We start from the raw sequence: 25,568 nt of genomic DNA, 5'->3' as shown, positions 1-25,568 counted from the left end.
CAACAGTGTTCATGATAATGAGCAGGGTTTAATTTGTGCTGTTAAGTGATCCTGACCACAACTTACTCCGTGTTCTAGTGAAATAATGCTTTATGGCTTTGGAGGGTTTTTTTAGTTTAAAGAAATTTGAAGTTGGAAAATCAAAAGGCAAGAATTGCTATTTCTGCCACCTGGTTTTAGTCATTACAGCCTGCTTAGTATTTGTTCTTTAAGGGTGGGATGTATTTTCAAAGAGGAGACCCACTAAGTCCAAAGTACAGTTAATGCCATTTTCCTACAAAAGTGAATACTGCCAGTTTGGGTTTTTTTCCCTCTCTTCCATGTGTTTCTATAGGTTATCTTTTTAAATGTTCAGTTGTTAGAATGTCAGAGCTAGAGTGGGACCTAGAAGAGTAATTAACTTCACTCAGCCTCCCTAACAGGTGAAGTAGAAGCAGAATTTTAGTGTTGAGAGTTTATGTTGAAGGACTGAGAAATAATGGAGGGCAAGGGGAAAGATGATACAGTAAGGAAGATAGCACCAAGAATTATAATCTGAATTCAGAGTTTAAAACATTCAGTCTTTAGAGGTGAACCTGCTTTAAATGTTCTGTTCTGTTCAGTAAAAGAAAATAATCTTAGTCTTTTTGCTTCCTAGAGTTTAGGTCAGATAGTATTTCTAGTTTCTAATGATAGTGAAAATCCCTCAGTAGACTGAGCAACCTTATTTTATTTTTACTTTTTTTTTCTTTGATACTTACCTTTTTATATGGTAGATGTGGTAGAGTTACTGTTTTAAGTGAGTTTTTGCTGGAAATCCTTAGCTGCTTTTGTTACTCCGGAAGCAGAGTGAGACCAAATGGAAAAACTGATTCCAGCCAGTCTTCAGGGGATTTTTTTGTCTAATGGGACTTGGGGGCTGGAATTAATGCTTTTCTTAATTTCCCTGAAACTTTAAGCTTTGGAAGCTTAATAGTTATCACATATTTTTGCTACCTTTCTAAAGAAATAAGTTATTGGGTGGCCTGCCCCTCCCTATGACCTACCTTTGGATTTTAAAATGTCTCCCTGGAATAGTGGGAATGGCAAAAATCAATCTGCTGCTCTTCAATTGATGCTTAGGAATGTTCTAAGCCTAGTTTTTATTTTGGCACAAAGCCATTTGCGCGCTCCCTGCCAGCTATTTTTGGCACTGTCATGAACTTGGAAATTAATGATTCTGCTCACTGAAAGTAAAAATTTTGTCCCTTTTTAATTTTAGAAAAGATTTTATGTTTCTGGATACTCTTATGCTCTAGTTTATTAATGCTATTAAACTTGTGCCATCTTAAAAACATGCTCCTGTGGTTGGGATTTAATTAAACTCTGAAATTTCATCAGTAATATGTCGCTCTAGCCACCTGCAACAGGAATATCCCTTTTGAAGTTTGTTTCTTTGGCTAACAAAACCACAGTTCACATCAATTAGTATAAAAACTGGTGATACTAGTCTTTCCACAGATAGCTGTCAAATAGTGAAGTCTTAGCATGCCTGGATCAGTCTCCTGCTGTTCCTGTTCTAGGATCAGGAAAGCCTTTGGATACTGTGAAGTCCTCTAATTTACCTTATTTTCTAAGGGCTACTTACTTAGAAAATTACTTCGGGGAGGATATTCTTATTTAAGGAAATATCCTTTATATAGCCCCTGCTTAGTCCTCCCTGCCCCAGAGCAGCAGCGTGCACATAATACTTAAAAGTTGGAGAAACCTAGGCACACCATGAGGGGACACAGTCTGTTAGAGGGCTCCTTGTGGAGACAGATATGCCAAGGGGTCTGGATTTGGTGTGCCCTTACAGATTCTAATTCTATGACTTGTAAGAAGGAAGGAAATTGTCTGGAGATGATGATAAAATGTTTACGAGCTCAGCTCTTAGATTCAGATTGCCTGTGCCCCATCAGTTAGTAATTGTGTGGCCTTGGGTGAGTTACTTAACTTCTCAGTGCCCAGTTTCTTCATCTGTAAAATGGAAAGGATCCTTTATTACGTAGCATCTAAGATACCATTGATTAGAGGTTGAAACATTTATGTACCAATAAGAAGGTAAAAGCACTGCCATTAAGCTAAAATACTCATCATTTGCAAGAATTTTCTTGATTTTAGAGATGTTAAAATATGAAAAAAAACATGCACCTTAGAATTGATGACTTGGGGCACCTGGGTGGCTCAGTTGGTTAAGCATCTGACTCTTGATCTCAGGGTTGTGAGTTCAAGCCTCATGCTGGGCTCCATGCAGGGCATGGAATCTACTTTAAAAAAAAAAAAAAAAGAATTGATGACTTAACAGTAGTAGTATCTATTTTCATAGGATTGTGGTAAGGAGTAAGTGACCACATTTGTAAAGAACTTATAACAGTGAGCAGCACGGAGTAAGCGCTATATGAGTGTCATCTTTTATTATTATCGATATTAGTAATAACCTGTTATCATCCCCCTTTTAAACCCATTTATCTCATAATTTTAGTCACGGTTTAAAAAATGCCACGTATACTACCATGCCAAATAGATTTTACTTTTTTGGAGACAGTACAATACAACTCTGGGCCCAGATTGCCAGGGTTCAAATTCTAGCCCTTCCACTTATTAACTGTAATTTTGGGCAAATTACTTACTCTGTTTGCCTCAGTTTCCTCTGTAAGTGGGTAATGATTTTTTTTTTTTAAGATTTTATTTATTTGACAGAGAGATCACAAGTAGGTAGAGAGACAGACAGAGAGAGGGGGGAGAAGCAGGCTCCCCGCTGAGCAGAGAGCCCGATGTGGGACTCGATCCCAGGACCCTGGGATCATAACCTGAGCCGAAGGCAGAGGCTTAAACCACTGAGCCACCCAGGCACCCAAGTGGGTAATGATTTTATCTTAGGTATGTTCATATATATATAAAGCTTTTAGTTTATGGTGTTATCTTAGTCTTCTCTTCAAGGCTCCATAGGGTTTGGTTTCTCACTTGGAGCATTAATGGAAGTGAATATTTCTATAGTGCTTTCAACCACGATATCTCTACAGAAGGCATTTCTGTTACCAAGGGATATTTATTGATCAGGTCACTTAATTTTTTTCTATAATTAAAAAGGTGCTAAGAATAAAAAGAATAAATTTGTGATCCCTTATCTGTGATTTCAAAATTCAGATTTCAGAATTAAAAAACTTTAAGTTTGGCGTAAGCTCATTTATTGGCAAACTCTGTCTTGAACTAATGTAAGGCAATTTAAGTCTTTATTTAGCCAACTTAGTATGACTGTTCAATTATTTCATTGTGGAAATACTAATGTGTTTGGTTTTGGGGTGCTTCCCTAAACTCCATTGGGATTACTATGCAATATGTAGTTTTATGTATGGTGATACCTTTCTGAAATTCAAAAAAACTTTCAATTCCACAACACATCTGGCCCCAGAAGTTTCAAATGATGGATTTTTATATCAAAGATAGTTTTCAGTTTCTTTAAATCAGTATGTATCTTGAGCTGGTACTAAAACAGGGCTTAGTCAACATAGTTAATTTCCCCAAATAATATTTGTTTTTTAATTTGCTATTTTTGTTTTTGCTAGAGCCCCTGAAATTATTCTTGGATTACCATTTTGTGAAGCTATTGATATGTGGTCATTGGGCTGTGTGATAGCTGAGCTGTTCCTGGGATGGCCTCTTTATCCTGGTGCTTCAGAATATGATCAGGTAAGAGTGTATATTTGGATGGAAATAGAATGCAAGTATTTACTAGTGGAATAGATTCTAGAGGAAGTACTTACTAGTGAAGTATTTAGATATTAGGGAAAGAGTAGTCCAATTAGAAAGGATTCTTTTGAAGACTAGAATTTTCTCTACCTGTTTCTCAGTCTGGTATCATGTTTGCAATTCAGAATTTTAAGTTTTTTATTTCATATGACCTTAGATTGGTACTTTTCCGGATCTATCATGATTTATTAGAGACTGGTTTTGGTTAACAAATGTGTCTTGTGAGTTTTTAAGATACAAAAATAAAGAAGGATGAGGAATTGGAATTTTAAGAGTGAACTTTGTCTCATTTAGAGCTGTTACTTCCTTTTTTACATGACATATGCTGAAATAAGTACTCTCTACATACTGAAATACATTGGGCCCCGGAAGCTGTAATGTATACTGGATTTCTGTAAAATAGGATTAAGGAGGGAAATTATATGAATTGGAAAGTATTGTATAGAAGATGGTCTGTGTCTCGAAACAGAGAAGCTTTACAAGATGTTCTAGTTTCCCAAGGAGCTAGTCCTGAGGGAAAAGGTTTTGCCATGGATGTATTACTGTATTATGTATATTATGTATTGTGTATATATTGTATTATTTGCCATGGAGGTATTATATGTATTATGCCATGAATTCTTATTTCTTGTTCTTTAAAAAAAAAAAAAAGGTTTTCATTACTATACTATAAGCTCTTTAAGGGCTTAGACTGATTCCACTAGTGTGTCCTCAGCTCCTGACATTATGTCTGACACATAGTAGGTACATGAGGATTATTGTTTTTTGTTTTTAAAGAAATAAATGGTTCTCTGGAATTATTAATAGGAAAAAAGAGTAAAACAGTATTTTCCCCTATTCAACGTAGAATTTTTGATTCCTTGATTCATTTTAGAGCCACCTTCTAAAAATTTGACTCTTTGGGCATGTCTTTGATTGAAACAAAAAATGAGTTGCTCATGTGATAAGTAACTGGTTACCTTGAGCTTTGTAATTCTTCTACCTTGTGAGAGAGAAGCCAGCTTTCTTACTTTACAGTGACAAAGTGTGAGGGAGATAAATGATGCAAAAACACAGTTGGTTGAACTAAGCCATTGATTCTCCTTTTTGGGTCTTAGACCCTTATGGGAATCTGATGAAAGATAGGTGTATGGATATTCTTAGAAAAATTTATGTACAGTATTTTGAGTTCAAATTTAGGGGATTCATGATTCCCAATTAAGAAACTTGTTCTGAGCAGTTACAGCCTCCGAACAAGTGCCATTCCTAGGCCAACCTTCAACCTTTGTAAACAGATTGGTACTGTAATTTTCCTAGGAAGTAGAGCCAAATGAAATAAGGTTTAGAAGCTAAGGTACAACTGTTTTGTTTTGTTTTGTTTTTAAATAAAGAAATGATCTGATAGTTTTGAGAGAATTTTTGCCTAGTGCATAGATGTGAAACTGTGGGTGGTAGGAGGAAGTCGTTTTTCCCATGCTGAATAAATAGGATACTGCTTTTGTAGAGCAGGATGGGGATGGGTTATCTTGGTGCATCTCTGGTTATACAAAAAGATTTCTATTGCAGGATTTCTATTCTTATAGTTAAGTTTCTTTAAAACAACTTAATTGAGATATAATTCATATACCATATAGTTCAGCCATTTAAAGTGTACAACTCCCTGATTTTTAGCACATTCACAGGGCTGTAAACCATAACCATGGTCAGTTTTAGAACATTTTTATCCCTCTGTAATGAAACCCTATACTTAATTAGCTGTCAATGCCCTTTCTCCCCTAACCTCTGCTTCCCCCACCCCCCTGGCAACCACTAATCTACTTTCTGTCTCTATAGAGTCGCCTATTGTAGTTGATCATATTTATCGCATACCATGTGTGGTTTTCTGAGATGGACTTCTTTTACTTAACATGTTTTTCATCCATGCTGTAGCCTGTTATCAGAACGTCATTACTTTTTATGGCTGAATAATGTTGCATTGTATATAAGTATACCACATTTTGTTTGTCCATTCATGTGTTGATGGACACTGAGTTACCATCTTTTGGCTATTGTGAAAAATGGTGCTATGAACATTGACATACAAGTGTTTAAGTTCCTGTTTTAAATTTTTGGGGGTATATAGCTAGAAGTAGAATTGTTGGGTCATATCGTAATTTTATGTTTAAACAAACTTTTTCACAGTGGTCACATCATTTTACATTCCTACCAGCAATACACAAGAGTTCCAATTTCTCTATATCCTTGCCAACACTAGTTATTTTCTTTCTTTTTTTAAAAAATAGCAGCCATCCTTATGCATGTGAAGTGATAATCTCATTGTGATTTTGATTTCCATTTCTCTAACAACTAGTGATGTTGAGCATTATGTGCTTACTAGATATCTGTATATCTTCTTGTTTTTTGTTTTTTTTTTTTTAAAGATTTTATTTATTTGTCAGAGAGGAGAGCGAGCGAGCACAGGCAGACAGAATGGCAGGCAGAGGCAGAGGGAGAAGCAGGCTCCCCGCCAAACAAGGAGCCCGATGTGGGACTCGATCCCAGGACCCTGAGATCATGACCTGAGCGGAAGGCAGCGGCTTAACCCACTGAGCCACCCAGGCGTCCCAATATCTGTATATCTTCTTTAGAGAAGTCTACTCAAGGTGTGCATGAGTGGCTCAGTCAGTTGAGCGTCCAACTTTTGATTTTGGCTCAGGTCATGATCTTTAGGTCATTAGATAAAGCCCAAGTCAGGGTCTGTGCTCAGTGAGGAATCTGCTTGAGATTCTCCCTCTCCCTCTCCTCTTCCCCCCACTGCACTCAGGAATCTCTCCCCAACAGCACCCTAAAAATCAATCAGTCAATCAATCTTTAGAAAAGTCTACTCAAGTCGATTGCCCATTTTTGAATTGGGTTGTTTATTATTATTATTATTATTACTTTTAAAGATTTTATTTATTTATTTGACAGAAAAAGAGATCACAAGTAGGCAGAGAGTCAGGCAGAGAGAGAGGGGAGGAAGCAGGCTCCCTGCGGAGCAGAGAGCCCGACATGGGGCTGGATCCCAGGACCCTGGGACCATGACCTGAGCCGAAGGCAGAGGCTTTAACCCACTGAGCCACCCAGGCGCCCCGGGTTGTTTATTATTGAGTTGTAGGAGTTTGTATATATTCTGGGTATTAATCCCTTATCAGATATATAATTTGCAAAAACTCTCTCCGATTCCTTAGGGTTGCCTTTTCACTGTGTTGATAGCATTGTTTGCACAAAAGTTTTTAATTTTTTTTTTAAAAGATTTTATTTATTTATTTATCTGACAGACAGAGATCACAAGCAGACAGAGAGGCAGGCAGAGAGAGAGAGGGAAGCAGGCTCCCTGCTGAGCAGAGAGCCCGATGTGGGACTCGATCCCAGGACCCTGAGATCATGACCTGAGCGGAAGGCAGCGGCTTAACCCACTGAGCCACCCAGGCGCCCCAAAAGTTTTTAATTTTGATGGAGTCCAATTTGTTTGCTTTTCCTTTTGCTGCTTGTACTTGTGGTATCATATCCAAGAAATTATTACCAAATCCAAAGTCATGAAGCTTTTCTCCTGTGTTTTCTTCTAAGATTTTATAGTTTTATCTCTTGCCTTTAGGTCTTTGAGCCATTTTAAGTAGATTTTTCTATATAGAATAAAGCAAGGGTTCAATTTCATTGTTTTGTATGTGGATATTCAGTTTTTCCAACACCATTTTCTGTTAGACTGTTCTTTCCCTACCTCTTTGCATCCTTATCAAAAATCAATTGACCGTAGGGGCGCCTGGTGGCTCAGTGGGTTAAAGCCTCTGCCTTGGGCTCAGGTCATGATCCCCGCATTGGGGTCTCTGCTCAGCAGGGAGCCTGCTTCCCCCCTCTCTCTCTGCCTGCCTCTCTGCCTACTTGTGATCTCTGTCTGTCAAATAAATAAAATCTTAAAGAAAAAAAATCAATTGACCCTAACTAACAGTGATTTATTTGTGGACTCTTAAGCTCTGTTCCATTGATCTATATATCTGTGTTTATCCAGTATTACACTGTTTTGATTACTGTAGTTTTGTGGTCAGTTTTGAAACATGGAAGTGTGAGTCCTCTAACTTTTTCTTTTCTTTTTCTTTTAAAGACTTTATTTATTTATTTAACAGAGAGAGAGAGAGAGATCACAAGTAGGCAGATAGGCAGGCAGAGAGAGAGGGGGAAAGCAGGCTCCCTGCTGAGCAGAGAGGCCAATGCCCTGAGATCATGGCCTAAGCAGAAGGCAGAGGTTTAACCCACTGAGCCACCCAGGCACCCCTTAACTTTTTTCTTTTTCAAGATTGTTTTGGCTATTCAGGGGACCTTGAGATTCCATGTGAATTTTAGGTTTTTTTTTTTTTAAATTTCTACAAAATAATTATTGGTTGTTTTGTTTAAAAAGTCAAGTCCATTGAATCTCTGAGAGGTATCACCATCTTAACAATATTGTCTTCTGATCCCATAAATGTGACCAGATTTTTTAGGTTTTCTTTAGCAACATTTTGTAATATTCAGAGTACACGTTTTACATCTCTCTTATTAAATTTATTTCTAAGTATTCTATTTGTTTTTTTGATGTGGTAAATGGAATTATTTTCTTAATTTTATTTTCAGGTTATTCACTGCTAATGTATAGAAATACAATGAGTTTTATAATTGATCTTTTATTCTTCAAACTTGTTGAACTCTTTTCTAGTAGTTTTCTTCTTTTTTTTTTTTTAAGGTTCTTTTATTTTATTATTTTTATTAAGTAATCTGTATACCCAGTGTGGGGGTTGAATTCATTGGACTTGGACTCATGATAAAGAGTTGCATACTCTACTGACTAGCCATCCTGGTGCCCCTCTAGTAGTTTTCTTTTCTCCTCCTCCTCCTCCTCCTCCTCCTTCTTCTTCTTCTTTTTAAATTTGAGAGCAGAGAGAGAGAATGAGAAGGGAGAGGGTCAGAGGGAGAAGCAGACACTTCGCTGAGTAGGGAGCCCGATGTGGCCCTCGATGCTGGGACTCCGGGATCATGACCTGAGCCAAAGGCAGTTGCTTAACCAACTGAGCCACCCAGGCGCCCCCCTCGAGTAGTTTTCTGATAGAACTCTAGTTCTCATTGTTTTAATGGAATCCTTACAGTTTTCTAACTATAAGATCAAGTCATCTACAAAAAAAAATGGTTTTACATCTTCCTTTCTAGTTTGAATTCCTTTTTTTTTTCTTGCCTAATTGCTTTGTATTAAAGCAATAGTAACAGTGTTGAATAGAAGAGCAGAAATCCTTGTCTTGTTCCAGATTTTAGGGGGAAAATAATTCAGTATTTCACTGTTAAATATGATATCAGCTAAAGGTTTTTCATGAATATTATAGCAGATATTATAGCAGGTATTTGTGATTCTTGAAATATTAGTTAATAGCTTCGGATTTGTTGAAAACATTTTGTTTAATATAACAAATGACAGTAATTCTTTGCGTAAATGCAGGACTTTTGTTTTTGCTGTATTGTAAGCTATGTGAAAAGCAGTATCTGGATGATAGCTTCCCATTCTACTTTCACAATGAAACTCATTCTGTAATATTAAAATTTTTAAATGTTTTAATTCTTTAAGTTCATCATTATAGAAAAATTAGAAAAGATGCAGTAAACCAAGAGATAAAACTTTTAACCTTTAGTAGTTTCACCCTTCAGAGGTGACCCTTTATGATTTGGCATATTTTGTATTTATTTATGTGTATAATTTGTTAATTTTCATCATGTACTTATTGAGTACCTACCTTAGACAGTGGGGATATAGTGCTGCATAAAACATTATACTTTCCCTCATGGAGGCTATAGTTTGGTAATGGGAAACAGACACTAAGTAAATAACTATATGATACTTTTCTACATAATATATAAATTATATACATAATCTCCAATTATATACATAGATCTCCAGTTTTTTTACAGAGTGATTTTTACAAAACACAAATTGATCATGCCACTTCCCTGTTCTTCAGTGGTTTTTAAAATACTTTTGGAATGAAGGGCTAAATTCTTAATATGGCCTCTGAGCCCCTACATAGGTTGTCCTTCCCCTTTCTCTTTCCCTCTGTTTGATCTTGTACCATTTCTTCTTGCTTTTTGAAAAGTGCTCTAGCACTATTGGCATCATTTCAGCACTGGTTAAGAATATGCATCCTTCCAGCAAAGGCCCCTTGTACGTACTGTTCTCATAGTCTGGAATGCTTCTGTACCACCCATTCATTTCATCTAGTCAGTGCCTACTCATTTATTAGCTCAGGCGTTGCTTTCTCAAGGAGCTTTTCCTTACCAGTCCCCAGTCTAGCTTGGGTTCCTTTGCTATGCATTTTTATAGAAGCTTGTTTCTTTTTTTCAGAATGCCAATTCAGTTTGAATATTCAGTGTCTGTCTCCCTCACTTGACTGCAGGGTTTATGAGAGCAGGAACCATATCTATTTTTAAAATCACCAGTGCCTCGCTCAATAAGCACTTCCTAAAAGAATGAATGAATATATGTGCTATATATAGTTCTATTCCACATGATAAACTTAGGGATATAGAGGAGCATATATACTGGTCATATTTAAGACACTACTGACTGAAAGATACACCATTTTTCCGTACCTGTAAGAAAGAATGCTGCCAGTTAAATCATGACAGTTATCAGTTGTGAGACATATCTTGATTTCAAAGATGTTAGTGTGAAAAAATATGCCTCTTAGAATCAGTGAAATGTAATTTTTTTTAAAGTGAGATTATTTAATTTGTAATCTTGTTTTTCTACTTGGTATACTGTGAAATATCTTTATGTGTCAAGAATTAAACTTCTGTCATTTATTTATTTTACTTATTTTGAGAGTGTGAGCATGAGAGTGGGCAGAGAGATAGGAAGAGAGAATCTTAAGCAGGCTCTATGCCTAGTGCATCTAGTCCTGACCTAGGACTCGATCTCAAGACCCTGAGATCATGACCTGAGCCAAAATCAAGAGTCCAGTGCCTAACTGTCAGAGCCACCCAGTTGCCCTTCTTCTATTGTTTTAAATGTCTGAGTAGTATTTTATTGCACAAATTTTATTCTGGATTTTAAAAAATATTTCACCATTTTTGTACGCAAAAGAAATTCATATTTAAAATATGCTTATCTAGGGGAACCTGGGTGGCTCAGTGGGCTAAGCCTCTGCCTTCAGCTCAGGTCATGATCCCAGGATCCAGGCCTGTATCAGGCTCTCTGCTCAGTAGGGAGCCTGCTTCCCCCTCTCTCTCTGCCTGCCTCTCTGCCTACTTGTGATCTTTCTCTGTCAAATAAATAAATAAAAATAAAATCTTTTTAAAAAAATGTTCTTCTCTACATTAGAATTTTTTTTTCTATTTTGTTAATGCTATATTGGCTTCCATTACGTAGCTCCCACAGATTCAAGAGTGATATCCTGGTGTTACCTGAAATTGTCTCATGAAAGCAGGCCAGATTTGGCCTATAGGCCATAGTTTGCTGACCTCTGCTTTACACTGTTAAAAAATTGGTGAGGATCCCAAAGAAGTCTGTCTGTATAGATTATATCTGTTAGTATATACTGCATTAGAAAACTTCTAATTAGAAGCTACCTGGGTAGTTGTCGGTTAAGCATGGGACTCCTGATTTTGGCTCAGGTCGTCATCTAGGGGTCATGAGATAGAGCCCTGCTTCAGGCTCCACATTTAGCACAGCATCTGCTTGAGATTCTGTCTCTCCCCGTTTGTCCTCTACCCCTACTCTGGCTTAAACACACACTCTCGCTCTCAAAAAAAAAAATAAGTAAGTAAATAAAGAAATAAATAAAATCTTTTAGAAAATAATAAAATAAAAAATAACTTAAAAAAAGTTTTTAGGGGGAGAGATGGGAAGTAAGATTTATTTCCTGGCTTACAAGTTTCTCTCTAATTTTATCTTAAATACAGCCATTCAAATATGGAAAAGGTGGTTAAAAAAAAATTACCTCTTTTATCACTCTCAGTAGTGGAGAGAAAAGCAAATCATCTCTTCTGTTGCTTTCTTGGGTCTTTGGAATTGTGGAAGCAAACAAATGTTGAACAATAAAACTGGAAAATTTTTAAAACACAACTGTATACAAGCACATATTTCGTTAGCCATCAGAGCAATGACATCATCACACATCCTCTCTGGAAATCTCTATTGTATACCCATAAGGAAATGAAAAAGGCAGATAACTTCTGAGTATTATTTTAAAAATAGTTTTGGTTTGTGACTCCCTGAAAGGATCTTGGGGACCCCCAAGGCTCCCCAGACCAGACTTTGAGAGCTGTTAGGTTAGTTCATAGTGGGTACTTAGTAAATGTTGGTTGAATGAACACACTGCCTGCCCCCTAGTGATGTAGGGATAGAGAAACTGAATTAGTATTTAATTTTATGGTATGAGAGAGAAGCTCTATGGCAATTTAGAGTAGGGAGCTAGAGTAACCAAGGAAGAAAGAAGCTTATAAAAATGTTTTCCTGATCTTTTCAATTTGAAAATATATCAACAAATGAAATGGAAAAACCCTTGTGATCCATGAGATAGTTTGTTGGAAATTATTCTGTTCTGTCCTAAAAATCACCTGAAGTTTTCTGAACTTGTATCAGAGGTCTACAGAAAAGCAAAAATGTTTATACACAAAATTTTCAAAACTGAGTTTTCCTTGTAAATGGCAGATACAGTAACACAGAAATAACTATAAATATTTGGGAATCACCTGTGAGTGGGTTTGCATATGTATGTATTTACAGATATGTTTTATTTGTATTGATTTGGCTAGAGCTAATGATGTCTTAGTGTAGAAGTTTTTAATATTTTCTCTTTCCACTCCAAATCAATGTTTTAATGTTTCAGATTCGTTACATTTCACAAACACAAGGCCTGCCCGCCGAATATCTTCTCAGTGCTGGGACAAAAACAACGAGGTTTTTCAACAGAGATCCTAATTTGGGGTATCCGCTGTGGAGGCTTAAGGTCTGTCTCCCCTACTATACTACCCATTCCTGCACTCCTTACTCCCAGCTTTTTAGTTATTAAATTCTTGAGGTGGAGGCGGGAAAGGGGATGGTGGTGGTGGCAATGTATGTTTGCAGGAAGAAGTACTTAGAAAAATTATCTCATTGTACCCATTTGACCTGATCCTTAACTTAAAAACAAATAAATAAACTAAACACCTTTCAGTTGTCTGAGGTTGTTTTGTATATTTGAACCAGCAGCTGAGAAGAGGGTATGAAAAACAGTGTTCACCATTAAATCACAGGAAGAACGAGAATAACTTAGTTATGACTGTTTTTTAGAGAATTCTGAGTAAATATGCGAAAACAACATAATTTTCTAACTCACCATGTTAAGGCCTTATATATTTTCATGAAATAAATGCCTGCTTTTTACTTCTGAATCTACTCCTTTAACTTGAGAGATCTCAAACTAATTTGAGTAACTTTGTGAATCTCTGTCCCTGAGCCTGTTTAATAGTTAGGATTTGAAATATCATTTCCTTTGAAAGTAGCTTTAAGAGAAATATGGTAATGATCTTCTTACATGACATCCTTCAGGAACTGTGCTACATCATTGTTTCCACATTTAATTTAGCGGTATTAAAAGAGTAGTCAGATATCCAGGTCCCATTCATACGCTAGAAGATTTTCCGGCTGTAAATTACTTTCATGTTTGCCATCTCTGATTGGCAAGGTGACGACTCCTGTTTCTTTGTATTTTGGCTTTAATTTGAACAAAATGTGAAAATAACGTACAGATGGAATTTTTTTTTTTAATCTGTATTTTATAGACACCGGAAGAACATGAATTGGAGACTGGAATCAAATCAAAAGAAGCTCGAAAGTACATTTTTAATTGTTTAGATGACATGGCTCAGGTGAGTATAGAAAGTTTCAGGAAGCCAAATATTTCCATATCTCTTAATCAGAGACATACTTCCATTGATTAATTATATTAAAGATAGATTCAATCTGTTATCTTCTAGTACATTTTCATTTTTTAGAGATAAAAGTTCATTAATATTCTGCCATGTATTAAAAGAACATTTGAATCCTAACCAAGATACTTTTAGAATTACGTGTTCTCCCTTGCTTTTGCTTAACTAATCTTTTTGCCTGTCAGTATTTTGAAATACTGTTTTTGAAGATTTCTTTACTGTCCATTTTCTCTGCTAAATAAATACATAAGAGCTAACATTAGTTGAGTGCATATTGTGTTCCAAATTCTGTTTAAACATTTCATATTTATTATGTCATTTAATCTTTTCAATAATGGGAATTTTTAAGTATAATAATTGCTTTCATTTGTTTGTCCAAATTTTGAATGAAAAGATTCATTCAGCTTTATTCTACCAACACACTCTACCAAATTGAAGATTTTATTTAGTGTAAGAAGAGTTTCCACTTGTGAAAATTATTTTTCTGTAATAAAATGAATTTCCTCAGGTTTTTCTCTTGAGATCTCTATCTGTTTATTGATCTATCTATGTATTATGTATATGCTTAGTATCAACATTAAAGGTTAAATGATGAAGTGTGATATTTCTAAATTTTTCCCGTAAGGTAAATATGTCCACAGACTTGGAGGGAACAGATATGTTGGCAGAGAAGGCGGATCGAAGAGAATATATTGATCTGTTAAAAAAAATGCTAACAATTGATGCAGATAAGAGAATTACTCCTCTGAAAACTCTTAACCATCAGTTTGTGACAATGACCCACCTTCTGGATTTTCCACATAGCAATCAGTGAGTATGGTCTGGGGCACTTACCATGATGTGGTCCTGTGTTGTTACCATCTTACAGTTAAACAGAGCGATCACGTGAGCAGCGGCCTTGGTGTTTGCATATTTGGCTCACTGATGCTTTCCTTTCTCATTGAAAAATCATGAGATTAAAAATAAGATGTCTGTTTTTTCTCTTTACGGTTATAAAAACTCTTGATTCATTTTATCTAAATATACTTGGGTTAAAATTTTGATCCGTATTCATCTTGAGTTTTTGTTATCTTTTTAAATCTTAGCATACATTTTACTGAATCTTTAATCTTTCTTTTCAGTGTTAAGTCCTGTTTTCAGAACATGGAGATCTGCAAGCGGAGGGTTCACATGTATGATACAGTGAGTCAGATCAAGAGTCCCTTCACTACTCACGTTGCCCCAAATACAAGCACAAATCTAACCATGAGCTTCAGCAACCAGCTTAATACAGTGCACAATCAGGTATTCAGTAAATGATTTTGGAAATTCGAACCTAAAAGGGGAAGGAACTAGTTAAGAGTACATGTTGAGATAAAGAAACCAGTCTTTGCTTTGGTGATCTTGTTATTTCTGAACGAATTTCCTGCATGGCGAAAGTGATGGAAGACCAGGTGGACATGACACTTACCAGTAATGTGTCGCCGAAAACTAAATACAAAGGCCTAATCCAGGTCCTTATAGTTTTCACCTAGTTTCATAAGTGGACCATAGCTATTGTACTACTTACTGCTGTTAGTTGTACTGACTTTAGCCACTGACTTTCTGTTAGAAAGATTTTATATTTCTCATTACATGTGTTGAAGGGTATTTCCAGTAATTTTTTTCTCTACTGTACATTAGATCCTCAGAACTCATTCATCTTGTAACTGCAGGTTTACAGTTTACCTTTGATTTCCTCCACCCACTTTCTCTCCCACCTGCTGCCCTGTCCCTGGCAACTGCCAGTCTACTCAGTGTTTCTATGAGTTCAGTTTGGGGTTTCCAATAATTAACTTTAAGAGTGATTTTGCATTTGTTTGCCAAACAGTGATATTTATATTTGTTATTGAAGATGTGAGCTTCCTCATTTCTTAGCTAGGTCTACTTTTTTTTTTTTTTTTTTAAAGATTTTATTTATTTATTTGACAGACAGAGATCACAGTAGGCAGAGAGGCAGGCAGAGAGAGAGAGAGGAGGAAGCAGGCTCCCCGCTGAGCAGAGAGCCCGACTCGGGGCTCGATCCCAGAACCCTGGGATCATGATCCGAGCCGAAGGCAGAGGCTTTAACCCACTGAGCCGCCCAGGCGCCCCTTAGCTAGGTCTACTTTTAAAATGAGATTTGGTGGTACCTCACATCCAGCAACTTTTTGTACAGAGAGAAGAGATAAGGGTTTATCTGAGGCTGTCCTTAGTATAGGACTGCTTTTGATTCTGTGTTTTCCTATTCAGCCTTATAGTATGCCTTAAATTTAGAGACTGGGAAAATTTCCTAAGCAGAGAGTTATTTCAGGGACAGTTAATACTACATTTTAAAATTTTAAGTTTTTCTGGCTAGATTCTACATGTGTAAAAATACTGTTATTTCTGCTTTATGTCCATATACAACTATTATCCTTTTGTTTTTAGGCCAGTGTTCTAGCTTCCAGTTCTACTGCAGCAGCTGCTACTCTTTCCCTGGCTAATTCAGATGTCTCATTGCTAAACTACCAGTCGGCTTTGTATCCGTCGTCTGCAGCACCAGTTCCTGGAGTTGCCCAGCAGGGCGTGTCCTTGCAGCCTGGAACCACCCAAATTTGCACTCAGACAGATCCGTTCCAACAAACATTTATAGTATGTCCACCTGCTTTTCAGAGTAAGTGGGGAAACTCCTGTATCGAATAGTATCATATCAGACCCACAGATCTTGCTTTAGGCAGTCCCTTAGTAGGTATCTAGTTGTTCAGTTTTGATCTCTGACAAGTTTAAACTCTGTCTCTGAATATGAAGATTTACCCTTTTTACATTGGTTATTTATTTAATTTTGATACTGTCTGACACATTATGGGAGTTCAATTAACTTTTTGTATTTGAACTGCTGTGATACCAATTTCTTGCCCACTGAGACCTTGTGCCAGTGTCCTATATCTTGTTTAAGAATATATCTCTCAATATGCAGAAATACTAAGCTTGAAGAAATTTGTTGTAAACAGAAATTCTATATTGAATCTTACTTACTTTATCATTCAATTACTAAATAAAATTAACATTTCATATAAAAGGTAATTTTATCCTAAAATGTAGAAATTATGCTTAGGAATATGTAACCTCATGAGTTACGTTCAGAAATAAAGATTATTATTTATTGAACTGAAAAATTCTACAAGCTGAGGTACTTGTGGGGAGTACGTTTAGATTATCTGCTTCAGCTTATGAATCATACTGTTCCTGCAAACTCCTATCAACAGAGGAACAGAATAGCTGAAGGCTCTGACCCCATGCATTGCAATAAGATTTAAAGTTTCACATTCCCATCCTTCCTCATTTTTTACGTTGTTGTTCTGTAATTCATTCCATCCAGTTCCTTTTTTTCTGAAATATGGGAAATGTGTTTATTGATATGGTGAGCCAATTAAAAGGTTCAATTATTTAAGGATATTTTCTGATAGCACACTTGACTTTCCCAACAGAAAGTCATTGACTGTACTCCGTGGTAATAAACCAGGATTCAGTCTTGTCATAGTAGAAGCAGGTAGCATTTTTATCTTTTAACTTCAGTTACTTATTGACTGTGACTCTCTTGTTTGTTTGGTTTCTGACAGAGTCGGAGCAAGCAGAAGGAAAAGAGGGGCTAGGGGAGACTGAGAGATTACCGGGAGGACAGGAGAGTGATAGCGATGTAAACCAGGGAGAAACCACAGGGAGAGCGGAGGAGCAGATTCCAAACCCGTAAATGCAAATTTAGCCTAACTTCCAAATAATTTTCTGGTATACTACATGATAGTAAATTCTATACTTTGGGTTGTCATATGTTGAGTGATTTTTCTACTGAAATTAGCAAACTAGCCACCCTCCTCCCCTTCACCTTTTCCAAAGTGAGTCTCACAGGAACAGTTTTCAGATATGAGCCTCTGAAGTCTTCTGCTGCTTCTCAGATGGTATTTATGAGACGAGGCAGAACTTTTTGGTTCCCTTAATAAAAAAAAAATGTAGACTAGATATAGAGGGGAAAAGTGGTGTAACTCCTTTTGCTATAACTAGGTAAGTATAAGTTTTGGAAATTTTTTTCTATTTAGGAAGTCCAAATAACCTGAGGAGCTAGAGCAAATTACAAAATTTCCAAACAAAAGGGAGTTTTTAAGTTAAGGTAATAAGGATGAAAATAGCTGATAAGTATTACTACACGCCAGATAATGTTCTGTTTGTACTTGTATTAATTCATCCTCAGCAGACAATCCTAGGAAGTAGGTAATGTCATTATGCCTAATGTCAATATGTCCCATTAAAGATGAGAAAATTGAACCTGATTCTTTCATCTGCCCAAAGTCTTAATAACTAGTTAGTGTTAGAACTGGGACTTGAACCTAGGCAGTGGGGTTTTGAAATATGCTGTACCTCCTCTTAGCATTTAAACTCAGCTGTAAAGGTTGTCATTTGGTTTGCCAGCCCAGCCATATGCTGGTTTTTTCCTAGCAGTCCTGTATTCCAGGTTGCCTCTTTTTCTTTCACTATCTGCTTTTTTGCAAGTTACTATACTTAGAGGAAAATTGACCCTCATCAATTAAATAGTTCTTTCTATGCTTCCATGGTTTTTTATTTAATGGGTTGTATTCAACAAAAACAAAACAAAACAAAAACCAAAACTTGAGTAATTTCTTAGTTCAGGGTTCAGGGAGAACCTTCCAAAAGTGTTGCCTTTTGTTAGTTCTTGGTTTTCACTTGTAGTTTCCTGAAGAAGCAAGTTTGAAGCTAGTTTAACTGCTGTGGTTTAACCTAAATTATGAAAGCAATCTGATGGTTATTTAGTTGCATTTTTAGGTTAGTACTCTAAATATTACTTTCTGTACTATTCCAGTTGACCAAAATAGGTACACATTTTGCTCAGTGATGACTATTATTTTGTAATTTTGTCCCCTTTTACTTCATTATCCTGAAACTTATAGGTGAACTTCATGAACATTTCTTCCTAAATTTTGCCTGCCTTTGCCCTTTGCTCCTGCCCATTTCTAGGAGGCTATCACAGTAATGTTGTCTTGTAGTTGGCCATATGTCCTGGGAATTTAGACAAGAATTTTGATGTTGCTTAGCTATCTTACTAGATAGCATTGCCTTATGAAGAACAGCTGGCAGATTTTTTTTCTAATCTGGATATCTGGATTTGTTACCTTTTATTTTTATATAAGTAGCACTTTTTAAAAAAGTTATTCTGGTGTTTTAATTCTAATCTTACTAGTCTCTCTTACTTACTTTGTGTATTTCTGGATTGTGTTTTCCAGTGTGACATCTTACTGCTAAAATACTTGTAAATCACTGAAATGGAAAATTGGAAGGCTTGCTGAAAACCACAGTATTAGAGTTTAGGAGTTATGCTTATTTGGTGTCTCTATAGTAATATTAAGAGAAATTAGTCGTTGGTAGCTTAGAAAGTGTCACTGAAGAAGTATTCTAATTATTTTAATTAGATATATAAATATCTAGATTTAATATAGTTTTTAATTAATTAAATTTAATAATAAATTTAATAAATTTAATATAGATATATAAATAATTTAAGTGTTCCCACTTCACCAAACGTAGGCATTAGTGAATTAGAGAAACTTCTATTAGTGGATAATAGAAACTTAAATTCTCCACATTGACAGTTTTGATAGGGCAGGTTTAAAAGAAAGCTTTGAAGTCTCTCTTTTCAACTCTTGGCTAAAGGGAGAACTGTCCTGAGCCCCTCTTTTCCCCAGAATAAGAAATTCCCGTTTGGAGGAAACATTCATTCAGCATTTGTGCCCAGAGCAAGGCAACAAAAATTCTTGATTTTCTTAGCTATGCATTAGTTGTAAAAGAGCCTTATTAGAAAGCTGTCAAAGGCAAAGGCAGATTCCTAAAATAAGTAGAAAAAAAGTGTTTCTGTAAACCCAAGGATCTACTTTTTAAATATTTTTATCCTGGGTTATAATTTCTTCAGTTCATATACTAGTTAAAGATAGAATGTATAACTAATTTGTGAATTTTTTGAGGAGTAGGGTAAAACATCTTAAAATATTCTCAAAGGGTAACTTAGATGATAAATAATGATAATTTTTTTCTTAACTTAGAGTCATAACTAACCAAAAGTTAAGAATTATTTTGTCTTCACTTTTAATAGATTACATGTAAAAAATCCAAATTTTTCCCCCAAATGGATTAAAAGGTGAATGTAACCTAATAAGTGTAGATTTTTTTGTTTGTTTGCTTTTGCATGTGCTGTTAATGGGAATGGGATGGGTGTTAGTTTTAAGTGTTGTAGGACAAAAAAAAATTTTTTGTAATTCCCTTAAACCATCCCTTTTTGTATCAAACATCTTCCCATGAATTTAACCTGAAAGAGCCAAACCAGTCTCCCTTTTCTTAGCCGCCTAGACTTCTATGAAACTCCTTTGTTTTACATGTTTAGTACTAACCTGGGTGGTGGATTATTTGAACAGAAAAGCTAAAAACAAGAAAGCCCCAAACAAAGCGCAGACCTCGCCCAGCACTTTAACAGTGGTGGTGTTTTCTGCAGCTGGACTACAAGCAACAACAAAACACTCTGGATTCCCTGTGAGGATGGATAACGCCGTGCCGATTGTACCCCAGGCGCCGGCCGCGCAGCCGCTGCAGATCCAATCGGGAGTGCTGACGCAGGTAACAGCCATGGCAGCTCGGACACTCAGTGTTTGTCCTCGAGGATGGTATTTGCTTTGACTGTCAGATCTTTCTTGGTTTTGATTCAGTGGACTTAAAAGGAGACAGCTCTAGAGGAATGATTCCTTATTCCTAACGCTATTGCAACTCTGACAGTGTCTTCCTTAGACTTATAGGGATAAATACCCTGACCCTGAGAAACTGTGTTTTGAGTAAATTCACTCCGACTTTGTGGGATGTAGTTAATTTTTTATACACATGGAGTAACATTTTGATTCTAAAGATAAAGTGTTGCCCTTTTGTTCCCTTCAGCGGCCCCTTTGCTCACTCTTTGAGAATGACATCATGGCAGAGAGGCTGCATCAGATCAGGATGCCTCTTCAAGTGTTACATTCCTTCACTCTGTGTGTTTAAGCTATAGGAAGCCTTAGAATTTTCTACCTGCCATGGGACATGCAACTAAGATGGGCAAGAACATCATGAAAGACTTACATAAGCAACAGATACTGTATTTTCAATTCTGTGTGTAAATATTTGTGTCCCATGACACAGAAGAAATTTGGAAGTCCAAAAACTCTTCTCTTGGGAGTAGGAAGAAGAGGAATTATTAATACATGCCTTTGTTACCTGAGTTTTATAGAACCGATCCTCTGAATCTGGCCCAAGAAGGATTCCTGTACTTGATTGCTTTAGGCCCTTGACATTTGACCTAGTAGGCTGATGCTGTGCAGAGTTGAAGGGGCAAGTTGTGTTTGTACGTGCATTTAGGTGATACGAAATGACTGCTTGTTGGTAATATCTTGGGGGGAATGAGAGCCCTTCTGAATCCAGATAACCTGCCTCCGTGTCTGTTTCACTCACCTGCCTGATCTACGTTGCAGGGAAGCTGTACACCACTAATGGTAGCAACTCTCCACCCTCAAGTAGCCACCATCGCACCGCAGTATGCGGTGCCCTTTACTCTGAGCTGCGCAGCCGGCCGGCCGGCGCTGGTTGAACAGACTGCCGCTGTACTGGTAATTCCCCTCACTTGATTGTGTTACTAACGGAGTTTCTTTGGTTTCTTTCTTTTTTATTTTTTCCTGCTTGTTTTTGTTTTGTTTTCTTCTGGTTTTCTCATTAAAAAAAAAAAAAATTTAACTTAGTCTTTGCAGAGGGCATGGAAGCATGTGCCATCTTGTGGCTGTGTTCTTGCTACATCTTTAATGTCTCATTGTTTTCTTCCCCAACATTTGCTGAAGCAGTGTTTGATTCTGATATTCAGAGTGGCTCTGTAAGGAACCAGATCCCTTTATTCTTCTTTGCCAGCCTAGTGTGATAAAAGCTCTTGGTGTAGCCTCAGAAGAGCTTCAACACTGTATCTGTTTTTTGCTCTTTTACCCTCTGATCCTTGAGAATAAAGGAAATGGCCTTTAGTTTGGCTTTGCTGCAGGTATCCGGATGGCCAAAATTTGAACTCCTTGGCAAGTTAGCTTCCTTCTTTATTTGCTATTTTAAGCTTCTAAAATTTTTGTGTGTGTAGAAATGTTTAAGATGCTCCTAATTTATTGCTTTATCAGTTGATGTTAACTTTTCTTCTATGAACGTATGAAGATAACTCTCTTTGCCACTCATGTTCAGTGGCAGCTGCTATCTTCCATTTAAAGATATTCCCTGTAGAATTTTTTTAGGTCATATTTCATTTGTTGGTTGAGATTAAATATAAACTCATTTTTAGGGGTTTATGGAGAAATTAATGACTTTACAAAGAGGTCTTTATATAGAGATGAAAATATGGCTGAAAACCCTTATGCTAATACAATACCTTTGTGACTAAAAGTCCTGGGGAAAAGTCACTAAATGCAGCAGCAAATGCAGTAGTATGGGGCTTAGAGATAGGAAAAATGAGTAGGACCTCAAGGTGTATTTCAGGATTTGTACCCTTCAGAGTGGTCTTTTGATGTATTTTGGTTTATTCGGGGGAGTTAGAATTGTTTATTGGACATCCAGCATTTCATTATTTGAAATTTAAAGCTAGGTAAGCATTTGAAAATCTTATTGATACTACTGAATACTGATTATCTGCATCTTTTGTGAAGGGGCTTTTAAATTTCCTTTGTTGTTTCTCAAGGACTCTATGTGAGTGTAAACACTTCCAGAAACATACTTTGGTTGTTGGAATTTGTTTGGTTTTTAGTTTAAAAGCCTTTGTCACCTCCAGATTAATTATATCATGAGTGCAAGGGAGTCAGATATATTTCCAATTTGATTGATCCAGGCCACTGGTTCTAACTTGCTCACCTATAGTTTTGAGAATGTTAGTTGATACTTTCCTTTGCTGCTTCTCTTAAGTTTGCACTAGTCATTTGCTAAGCTTTGCATATTTTTGTTCTTCCTCTGTCAAAACAGTTCGTCGCTTGGAACGCCAGATTTCTGCCTCACGTTGGAATGTTATTTCTTGCTCTGTATTAAACTACATGCTTTGTCTTGTGCAGGTGTTGGCTTATGGAAAGACGCATGGTGTGACTTAACATACTTCTCTTATTTTTTGTTTTGTTTTATTTTGTTTTAAATTCTGCTTATGGTAGCAGACGTGTTTGCAGTTTCTCTGCTTTGAAGGCTTCTTGTTTGGAACCGGTATTTGTAACAAGTGGATCTGTTACTTGCAGAAATATTTTTAAAACAGTGTGTTGATGGCCTTGCAGTTTGAAATTTAAGAAAGAACCATATGTACCCTAGCATTGTAGGTGATTGTACTGTGGAATTTTAAAGTTTAAAAAGGAAACTTTCAAATCTGTTCCCATTTTTTAAGAAAATGCCAGAATTTCTGTAAGAAGTTCAGAAAACATATTTGTTGCTGTCTATTGCAAGTGCTTGTTAAAAACCAGAAATGATGTATTTTCTTGTAGTGATTAGTTTTTATGTTGAAGTATATTTTTATAAATGATATGTTAAACAGTATTTTTTAGGTAACTATTAAAAACAAAATATGGTGCTCCCTGCATCTATTTTGGAAATATTTTACTTACTGCTTTATTTAATTCTCTCATATGGCTGTATACGATGAAGTTGGCTTTCTGTTTCTGGCATATGCTTGTTTGCCAAAGGATTTTGGCCTTTGGTCATTCACATCTGGCTTCATGTTCGAAGTTCTGCCCTTTTAAAAAGGCATAATTCTCCTCTTTGTTTTATGGGTTGAATTGACCTGATGTCTTAACTGATTGGCACTTAAATTTTAAAATTCCTATTTTTAATCTCAAGGGAGCTGTCTTAACTCTTTCTAGGTGTATTTTTAGAATCCTTGCAAAAATGATATTCCATCATTTAACCAGAGCTTACCTCTGAACTTTTCAGACTCTTTGACTCCACAGTATAATAGAGAAACTCTTAACCACAGGGATCTTCTTTTCTTTAATACCCTGGTGGTCATGTTACAGAGGTGGCCCAGAGAAAGCAGTATCTTCTCTTTCCCTATTCATAAGACTTGTAACCTTGACCCCTCTGACTTTTCTTTTTTGATCTCTGCAAGTTAACAATCTACAAGCAACTTCTTTTACAATATTGAATTTTTCTTTCATCTAAAAAACAAAAGAAAAAGCCAAGAATGAGTCAAGTCTGGATCTTTTTTGTGTGTGTTTCCTTACAGCAGGCTTGGCCTGGAGGAACCCAACAAATTCTCCTGCCTTCAACTTGGCAACAGTTGCCTGGGGTAGCTCTGCACAACTCTGTCCAGCCCACAGCAGTGATTCCAGAGGCCATGGGCAGTGGCCAGCAGCTCACAGACTGGAGGCAAGTACCCTGTGTTCCTCTCTGGGAGATCTGCAAGGGCAGATCCCTTAGGGTAGGAGTGCTTAATGATTTGGTCAGACTCCTAGGAAGAAAATAAAGGAAAGGAGAGATGTATCTCTGTTTCAGATTCTTTAAGAAAAGAACCCTTTTCGGGCTAGGAGATGGAGTAATGAGAAACTTGGAATATAGGAAAACACAGGTTCTGAGATCAGGAATCATTTACTTCAGATTGAAAGTCTTATGCATTTAGAAACCATGCAATGAAAACCAAGGCTTTGTCATCCAGGTGCCCAATTTAAAAAATAAAATGCAGCTCTATTTGGTTGTCTTAATTGCTTTTAATACCTATCTGGACCTAATTTCCCAGTGGTTTAGGCATTCAGTCTTCTCTGTGTCTTTCTGTTGGTGCAGGAATGCCCACTCTCATGGCAACCAGTACAGCACTATCATGCAGCAGCCCTCCTTGCTGACTAACCACGTGACGCTGGCCACTGCTCAGCCCCTGAATGTTGGTGTTGCCCATGTTGTCAGACAACCACAATCCAGTTCTCTCCCTTCTAAGAAGAATAAGCAATCTGCTCCAGTCTCTTCTAAGTAAGTCTTTGTTAGAGTTGGTAGTTAAAAGTGCCATTTTTGAGAGAGATGTCGCCAGCATTTAAAGGGCTGTGGTAGAGATCTTTCTGGTGAGAAGCAGCGAGTAGCTGCCAAATTGAGGAAGAGATAACCTTTTCACTTGGGCATGCATACCAGGTGTGTCCTCCTTATGCACATCCTTTCTCACTGCTGCCACTTTGAATCCAGGCCCTCTTTTTTTTTCCTTTTTATATGACTTTTTTTTTTTTAATAAACATATAATGTACTATTAGCCCCAGGGGCACAGGTCTGTGAATCACCAGGTTTACACACTTCACAGCACTCACCATAGCACATACCTTCCCCAGTGTCTATAACCCCACCGCCCTCTCCCTACCCCCCTCCCCCTAACCCCCCTCAGTTTGTTTTGTGACATTAAGAGTCACTTATGGTTTGTCTCCCTCCCGATCCCGTCTTGTTTCATTTATTCTTTTCCTACCCCCCAAGCCCCCCATGTTGCCTCTCCACTTCCTCATTTCAGGGAGATCATATGATAGTTGTCTTTCTCCGATTGACTTATTTCACTCAGCATAATACCCTCTAGTTCCATCCACATCATCGCAAATGGCAAGATTTCATTTCTTTTGATGGCTGCATAGTATTCCATTGTATATATATACCACATCTTCTTTATCCATTCATCAGTTGATGGACATCTAGGTTCTTTCCATAGTTTGGCTATTGTGGACATTGCTGCTATAAACATTCGGGTGCACGTGCCCCTTTGGAGGCCCTCTTTTATGCCAATGTTTTTATTTTTCTGTCCATGTTACATTGGGAAATTTAACTATGGAATAACGGGCATACAAAAATAAAATTTACATTGTATTTTAGGGTTC

General features: G+C 36.9%; 1 protein-coding gene across 4 annotated transcripts in view; it reads left to right on the top strand.

Annotated features, from left to right (window-relative positions):
- Positions 1-25,568, top strand: part of HIPK1 (homeodomain interacting protein kinase 1) — a 52,870-nt gene that overhangs the window by 16,889 nt on the left and 10,413 nt on the right. For 2 of the 4 annotated variants that reach the window (XM_047724533.1, XM_047724536.1), the window contains exons 3-12: positions 3,567-3,690; positions 12,594-12,713; positions 13,528-13,614; positions 14,300-14,484; positions 14,796-14,958; positions 16,102-16,327; positions 20,207-20,328; positions 21,210-21,344; positions 23,954-24,096; positions 24,508-24,690. In XM_047724533.1, the coding sequence (XP_047580489.1) occupies positions 3,567-3,690; positions 12,594-12,713; positions 13,528-13,614; positions 14,300-14,484; positions 14,796-14,958; positions 16,102-16,327; positions 20,207-20,328; positions 21,210-21,344; positions 23,954-24,096; positions 24,508-24,690 (1,488 nt within the window). The remainder of the gene's footprint in view (positions 1-3,566; positions 3,691-12,593; positions 12,714-13,527; positions 13,615-14,299; positions 14,485-14,795; positions 14,959-16,101; positions 16,328-20,206; positions 20,329-21,209; positions 21,345-23,953; positions 24,097-24,507; positions 24,691-25,568) is intronic. The other 2 variants (XM_047724535.1, XM_047724534.1) reach the window with 2 other exon arrangements.

This window comes from Lutra lutra, chromosome 4, assembly GCF_902655055.1.
Source record: "Lutra lutra chromosome 4, mLutLut1.2, whole genome shotgun sequence".
NCBI classification, from domain to species: domain Eukaryota; kingdom Metazoa; phylum Chordata; class Mammalia; order Carnivora; family Mustelidae; genus Lutra; species Lutra lutra.
Note: the sequence above shows the minus strand (reverse complement) of the source record. Positions and strands in the feature narration are given on the sequence as shown.